Source organism: Salvelinus alpinus, chromosome 31 (assembly GCF_045679555.1).
Source record: "Salvelinus alpinus chromosome 31, SLU_Salpinus.1, whole genome shotgun sequence".
Classification (NCBI taxonomy): Eukaryota; Metazoa; Chordata; class Actinopteri; order Salmoniformes; family Salmonidae; genus Salvelinus; species Salvelinus alpinus.
Genome location: NC_092116.1, coordinates 27787217 through 27795742, shown reverse-complemented (window position 1 = coordinate 27795742; position 8526 = coordinate 27787217). Strand labels below are relative to the sequence as shown.

The 8526-nt window shown below is 45.7% G+C and overlaps 1 protein-coding gene across 1 annotated transcript in view; it reads left to right on the top strand.

The window, feature by feature from the left end:
* The window catches only part of LOC139561109 (protein Shroom4-like), a 135975-nt gene that overhangs the window by 67779 nt on the left and 59670 nt on the right, over positions 1 to 8526 (top strand). Inside the window, exon 2 of the mRNA XM_071377976.1 lies at positions 1279 to 1430. Within this exon, the coding sequence (XP_071234077.1) occupies positions 1279 to 1430 (152 nt within the window). The remainder of the gene's footprint in view (positions 1 to 1278; positions 1431 to 8526) is intronic.

The window sequence follows — 8526 nt, the reverse complement described above, 5'->3', positions numbered from 1 at the left end:
CTAATGCTCTTGTGGCTGAATGGAAGCAAGTCCCCACAGCAATGTGCCAACATCTAGTGGAAAACCTTCCCAGAAGAGTGGAGGGTGTTATAGCAGCAAAGGGGGGACCAACTCCATATTAATGCTCATGTTTTTGGAATGAGATGTTCAACGATCAGGTGTCCACATACTTTTAGTCATATAGTGTACTTAATGCTGACCCAGTCAGTCACCACATATTCAACATTACCTTATTAACATACGCAATGCTGACCCAACCAGAGGGAAACCTTTTCAATGACCACAGGATGTGGAATGACTGAGTGTGCTTCCCAAACTGGACTCTATTCTCTCTAGAGCTCTGGTATAAAGTAGTGCACTATGTAGGGAATAGGGTCCCATAGAGCTCTGGTCTAAAGTAGTGCACTATGTAAGGAATAGGGTCCCATAGAGCTCTGAACTAAAGTAGGGCACTATGTAGGGAATAGGGTCCCATATAGCTCTGGTCTAAAGTAGTGCACTATGTAAGGAATAGGGTCCCATAGAGCTCTGAACTAAAGTAGTGCACTATGTAGGGAATAGGGTCCCATAGAGCTCTGGTCTAAAGTAGTGCACTATGTAGGGAATAGGGTTCCATAGAGCTCTGGTCTAAAGTAGTGCACTATGTAGGGAATAGGGTTCCATAGAGCTCTGGTCTAAAGTAGGGCACTATGTAGGGGATAGGGTCCCATAGAGCTCTGAACTAAAGTAGGGCACTATGTAAGGGATAGGGTGCCATTTGGGACAGAATCAGAATGTTTCTTACCGGGCTGTTTGTTCCAGAATGTTGTGGGGTTTTGGGTTTCCAAGGGCACCTGGTTGGAGTGAAGGGCCTGTCTGAATGGTACCTCAGTGGGCCCTGGTCAGAGGTAATACACTGGACCTATTAGGGTACATTTTCAGATGCAGCATGACAGAACTGAAGGCTTGACTTGGGATGGAAGAGTATTGGGACATGTTATTGCTGAAAGCAACCAAGAATCTGACAAAAAAATGTATTCGGTGTACTTGTGGTGACTCTGTTTGACTTGGATCTAAAGCAGCTGTGTGTAAAATACATGTTTTTAACCCGTCTCTCTCCTCTCTGTCTCTGTCTCTCTGTCTCTCTGTCTCTCTGTCTCTCTCTCTCTCTCTGTATGTCTCTCTCTCTCTCTCCTCTCTCTCTGTCTCTCTGTCTCTCTGTCTCTCTCTCTCTCTCTGTATGTCTCTCTCTCTCTCCTCTCTCTCCCCCGTTCTCTCTCTCTCTCTCTCTCTCTCCAGATAGAAGATGATGGAAAGGCAGAACAGTGTAACAAGCTGAGGGTGGGAGATGAGCTGGTAAACATTAATGGATCAGCCCTGTATGGTTCACGACAAGAGGCCCTCATCCTCATCAAGGGATCCTATAGGATACTGAAGATCACCGTACGCAGGTAGGAACTGACAGACCAAGTGGATCGTCACTAATTGCCACAGTCATAAACCCCAGCTATTTCTGCAATTGATCATCTTAAATCTTACCTTAACCACACTGTTAACATTATGGCTATCCCGAACCTCCGGGTTAGGGTTTGGCCGGGGTAGGCCGTCATTGTAAATAAAAATTTGTTCTTAACTGACTTGCCGAGAAAAAGTTTAAATAAAATACAAATAAAAACCTTAAATTAAGCCTAAAAAGCCCATTTTGACTTTGTGGCTGTGAAATTTGACTTTGTTGCTGTGAAATTAGACTTTGTGGCTGTGGAATTTGACTTTGTGGCTGTGGAATCTGACTTTGTGGCTGTGGAAACTGACTTTGTGGCTGTGGAAACTGACTTTGTGCCGGTGGAAACTGACTTTGTTGCTGTGGAAACTGACTTTGTGCCGGTGGAAACTGACTTTGTTGCTGTGGAAACTGACTTTGTTGCTGTGGAAACTGACTTTGTGGCTGTGGAAACTGACTTTGTGGCTGTGGAATCTGACTTTGTGGCTGTGGAAACTGACTTTGAGGCTGTGGAATTTGACTTTGTGGCTGTGGAATCTGACTTTGTGGCTGTGGAATCTGACTTTGTGGCTGGGGAACTTGACTTTGTGGCTGTGGAATCTGACTTTGTGGCTGTGGAATCTGACTTTGTGGCTGTGGAATCTGACTTTGTGGCTGTGGAATCTGACTTTGTGGCTGTGGAAACTGACTTTGTGGCTGGGGCAACTAGAGGAAACCGTGTCAGTGTCTTTGTGCTTGTGGGCGGTTTCTCTTCTTTCCTTACATTACATTCATTCGTCACAGGATAGGGTTATTCACTTCCACAACTTTCACACTAGTACAGATGAAGGAAATTGAGATACACCCAGACAAAGTGCCCTTTGACCTTTTAGGGTTTGACAGGAAGCTGTGAAGAGCTGTGAAGGAAGCTGTGAAGCAGTGAGGAGGACATACGTCTGCCCTCTCTCATCCTGTGTGTGTCAGATGGGGGTCAAGGGTGACCTATTGTTAATCTGATGTAAGCAGACCTCAGATCAGCTAAAACACACAGCTAAGATAAAGTCTGGTGTTGTCTCAGGATTACATGCGCAGACACACACACACACACACACACACACACACACACACACACACACACACACACACACACACACACACACACACACACACACACACACACACACACACACACACAGCTAAGATAAAGTCTGGTGTTGTCTCAGGATTACATGCGCAGACACACACACACACACACACACACACACACACACACACACACACACACACACACACACACACACACACACACACACACACACACAGCTAAGATAAAGTCTGGTGTTGTCTCAGGATTACATGCGCAGACAGACACACACACACACACACACACACACACACACACACACACACACACACACACACGCGCAGACACACACACACACACACACACACACACACACACACACACACACACACACACACACACACACACACACACACACACACACACACACACACACTTTCGTGCCCCACCCTGGCAGTTTGCCTGTCTCAGTAGAACTAATGGCAGTAGTGTTTCCAGCCAGAAGCCAGTCTATCACAGACTCACCCAGGGTTTGGATGGTAAAGAGGGAATTTCCCCTGGCCTGGTTCTCACATTGACTCCTGTCCGTGTCACACTGCCTCCGTGTGGTCAGGGTGAGAACTGGACCAAATACATTTTATAGCTCGTTCCAAAGAAAAGAAGACAAAATGAACAAACTTTAGTGACATGATATATTTACCAAAGAATACATATAGGAGGAGTCAGCCTAGTACATCAGGACACATAACTGTGACGCGTCTCAACTACTAGAGTCTTCCTCAGGCAGCGTTGACACAAACCCCAACTATATTGTCACTCCTGTAGATATGAAGGACATGGAAAGGCCTCGGGGTGAGTATGCACCAATGTGTTAAAGGGCAAATATAGCAGTTTTCATCTCAATATCAAATCTACAGTGATTTGTTTCCAATTTAAAATGGTAAAAAAAAAATAACCAAAAATAGCTTCTTAGCAAAGGGCAATTTCTTAAATAATAATTGGGAGTGATGGTGGGAGTGATGTAACGGTTTTCGTCGTCTGAAGAAGAGTAGTCGGACCAAAGCGCAGCGTGGTAAGTGTTCATGCTTATTTATTTGAACTGAACACTATAACAAAATAACAAGAGAATAAAGGAATCCGAAACAGTCCTCCTGTAAGGTGCAAAACACTAAACAGAAAACAACTACCTACAAAAACAATGTGGGAAAAAGCTACCTAAGTATGGTTCCCAATCAGAGACAACGACAGACAGCTGCCTCTGATTGAGAACCACACCCGGCCAAACAACAAAGAAATACAAAACATAGAAAATGAACATAGAATGCCCACCCAAATCACACCCTGACCAAATCAAAATAGAGACATAAAAAGCTCTCTACGGTCAGGGCGTGACAAGTGGTCTGATTGGGGAGTTTGGAACTCTCTTTCTTATTGGTCTATTAACTAATTTACTGCTTGGTGATGTCACCATAGAAGTCCAAAACTCCATCCCACCAAAACAGGCTGAAATGTCAGGTGTTCTTTTCAAACAGCTCTTACACTAAAAAGGACATTATCATAATTTTCACAATTTACACAGTATTATTCCGTCTTCATAGTGTGGAATTTTAAAACACGGTAGAATCACGTTTTTGACTGGACTGGGCCTTTAACATGGACATGAGAGTTGTTTCTGATGAATTAAACCAAATCCCAAGCTTTTTAAACAGTTATCAACAGCTGTATGTGTACTGAGAGACGTTGGTCAGGACTGACCAGAATGGCTTCCGTGGCGGTGCGAGAGCTGGAAGTGGTAATGGAAGGCCTCTGTAGGGTGCAGTCTTTCCTCTGGTCTAAACATATCACAATGCCCCTGGGCAGTGATTGGGGACATTGCCCTCTGTAGGAGGCAGTCTTTCCTCTGGTCTAAACATATCACAATGCCCCAGGGCAGTGATTGGGGACATTGCCCTCTGTAGGAGGCAGTCTTTCCTCTGGTCTAAACATATCACAATGCCCCAGGGCAGTGATTGGGGACATTGCCCTCTGTAGGAGGCAGTCTTTCCTCTGGTCTAAACATATCACAATGCCCCAGGGCAGTGATTGGGGACATTGCCCTCTGTAGGAGGCAGTCTTTCCTCTGGTCTAAACATATCACAATGCCCCTGGGCAGTGATTGGGGACATTGCCCTCTGTAGGAGGCAGTCTTTCCTCTGGTCTAACCATATCACAATGCCCCTGGGCAGTGATTGGGGACATTGCCCTCTGTAGGAGGCAGTCTTTCCTCTGGTCTAACCATATCACAATGCCCCTGGGCAGTGATTGGGGACATTGCCCTCTGTAGGAGGCAGTCTTTCCTCTGGTCTAACCATATCACAATGCCCCAGGGCAGTGATTGGGGACATTGCCCTGTGTAGGGTGCAGTCTTTCCTCTGGTCTAAACATATCACAATGCCCCAGGGCAGTGATTGGGGACATTGCCCTGTGTAGGAGGCAGTCTTTCCTCTGGTCTAAACATATCACAATGCCCCAGGGCAGTGATTGGGGACATTGCCCTCTGTAGGAGGCAGTCTTTCCTCTGGTCTAAACATATCACAATGCCCCCGGGCAGTGATTGGGGACATTGCCCTCTGTAGGAGGCAGTCTTTCGGATGGGACGTAAATTAGTGTCCTGACTCTCTGTGGTCACTAAAGAGTAGGGATGTTAACTCTGGTGGCCTAACCCTAACCCAATCTGGCCCTTATACCATCATGGCCACCTAATCATCATCAGCTTCCAATTGGCTCATTCATCCCCCCTCCTCTCCCCTGTAACTATTCCCCAGGTTGTTGCTGTAAATGAGAATGTGTTCTCAGTCAACTTACCTGGTAAAGTAAGGTTTAAGTAAAATGCGTTTCACTCAGGAGGACATTCTCACCAGAGTGTAGGGGATTATTTCTGTTGCTTTGCAACATAGTTGTTGTGATGGTGTGTTTGTCACTCGTTGTGGATTACTTAGCATGAGTGTCCACCTCCTCTCTGTCATCATCCTCCACCTCCTCTCTGTCATCAACCCTCCACCTCCTCTCTGTCATCAACTCCACCTCCTCTCTGTCATCAACCATCCACCTCCTCTCCCCCATCAACCCTCCACCTCCTCTCTGCCATCAACCCTCCACCTCCTCTCTGTCATCAATCCTCCACCTCCTCTCTGTTATCAACCCTCCACCTCCTCTCTGTCATCAACCCTCCACCTCCTCTCTGTTATCAACCCTCCACCTCCTCTCTGTCATCAACCCTCCACCTCCAATCTGTCATCAACCCTCCACCTCCTCTCTGTCATCAACCCTCCACCTCCTCTCTGTTATCAACCCTCCACCTCCTCTCTGCCATCAACCCTCCACCTCCTCTCTCCCATCAATCCTCCACCTCCTCTCTGTCATCAACCCTCCACCTCCTCTCTGTCATCAACCCTCCACCTCCTCTCTGCCATCAACCCTCCACCTCCTCTCTGCCATCAACCCTCCACCTCATCTCTGCCATCAACCCTCCACCTCCTCTCTGTCATCAACCCTCCACCTCCTCTCTCCCATCAACCCTTCACCTCCTCTCTACCATCAACCCTCCACCTCCTCTCTGCCATCAACCCTCCACCTCCTCTCTGCCATCAACCCTCCACCTCTCTGTCATCAACCCTCCACCTCCTCTCTCCCATCAACCCTCCACCTCCTCTCCGCCATCAACCCTCCACCTCCTCTCCGCCATCAACCCTCCACCTCCTCTCTGTCATCAACCCTCCACCTCCTCTCTGCCATCAACCCTCCACCTCCTCTCTCCCATCAACCCTCCACCTCCTCTCTGCCATCAACCCTCCACCTCCTCTCTGCCATCAACCCTCCACCTCCTCTCTGTCATCAACCCTCCACCTCCTCTCTCCCATCAACCCTCCACCTCCTCTCTGCCATCAACACTCCACCTCCTCTCTCCCATCAAACCTCCACCTCCTCTCTCCCATCAAACCTCCACCTCCTCTCTGCCATCAACCCTCCACCTCCTCTCTCCCATCAACCCTCCACCTCCTCTCTCCCATCAAACCTCCACCTCCTCTCTCCCATCAAACCTCCACCTCCTCTCTGGCATCAACCCTCCACCTCCTCTCTGTAACCAGTAGTATATCTAGTGACTTTACCCAGAGAGTAATCAGTACTATAACCAGTAGTATATCTAGTGACTTTACCCAGGGAGTAATCAGTACTATAACCAGTAGTATATCTAGTGACTTTACCCAGGGAGTAATCAGCACTGTAACCAGTAGTATATCTAGTGACTTTACCCAGGGAGTAATCAGTACTATAACCAGTAGTATATCTAGTGACTTTACCCAGGGAGTAATCAGTACTATAACCAGTAGTATATCTAGTGACTTTACCCAGAGAGTAATCAGTACTGTAACCAGTAGTATATCTAGTGACTTTACCCTGGGAGTAATCAGTACTGTAACCAGTAGTATATCTAGTGACTTTACCCAGGGAGTAATCAGTACTGTAACCAGTAGTATATCTAGTGACTTTACCCAGGGAGTAATCAGTACTGTAACCAGTAGTATATCTAGTGACTTTACCCAGGGAGTAATCAGTACTGTAACCAGTAGTATATCTAGTGACTTTACCCAGGGAGTAATCAGTACTATAACCAGTAGTATATCAAGTGACTTTACCCAGGGAGTAATCAGTACTATAACCAGTAGTATATCTAGTGACTTTACCCAGGGAGTAATCAGTACTATAACCAGTAGTATATCTAGTGACTTTACCCAGGGAGTAATCAGTACTATAACCAGTAGTATATCTAGTGACTTTACCCAGGGAGTAATCAGCACTGTAACCAGTAGTATATCTAGTGACTTTACCCAGGGAGTAATCAGTACTATAACCAGTAGTATATCAAGTGACTTTACCCAGGGAGTAATCAGTACTATAACCAGTAGTATATCTAGTGACTTTACCCAGGGAGTAATCAGTACTATAACCAGTAGTATATCTAGTGACTTTACCCAGGGAGTAATCAGTACTATAACCAGTAGTATATCTAGTGACTTTACCCAGGGAGTAATCAGCACTGTAACCAGTAGTATATCTAGTGACTTTACCCAGGGAGTAATCAGTACTATAACCAGTAGTATATCTAGTGACTTTACCCAGGGAGTAATCAGTACTATAACCAGTAGTATATCTAGTGACTTTACCCAGGGAGTAATCAGTACTATAACCAGTAGTATATCTAGTGACTTTACCCAGGGAGTAATCAGTACTATAACCAGTAGTATATCTAGTGACTTTACCCAGGGAGTAATCAGTACTGTAACCAGTAGTATATCTAGTGACTTTACCCAGGGAGTAATCAGTACTATAACCAGTAGTATATCTAGTGACTTTACCCAGGGAGTAATCAGTACTATAACCAGTAGTATATCTAGTGACTTTACCCAGGGAGTAATCAGTACTGTAACCAGTAGTATATCTAGTGACTTTACCCAGGGAGTAATCAGTACTATAACCAGTAGTATATCTAGTGACTTTACCCAGGGAGTAATCAGTACTGTAACCAGTAGTATATCTAGTGACTTTACCCAGGGAGTAATCAGTACTGTAACCAGTAGTATATCTAGTGACTTTACCCAGGGAGTAATCAGTACTGTAACCAGTAAAGCAATGTGTTACTGTTGAAAGAAGTATTGATTAACAGGTGATGTATACTTTTTTGGGAGTAACACGTGATCCTAACGCTACGGTCTGTCTCTCTGTCCAAGCCAAACAGCTGCTCTCTACTTCACTAAGTGACCATGTCTTTTTGGACTACACCCCCTCGTCTCTCACTGAGGGAGCCAGCCGTGGCAGGATGTGTGTGGATTGAGACTGGGTTTGAAAAGGAAAACATTTATCCTGAATGGAACATTCCTGTGTTCAGAAACATACAGTCAATCAATCAATCAAATGTATTTTATAAAGCCCTTTTTACATCAGC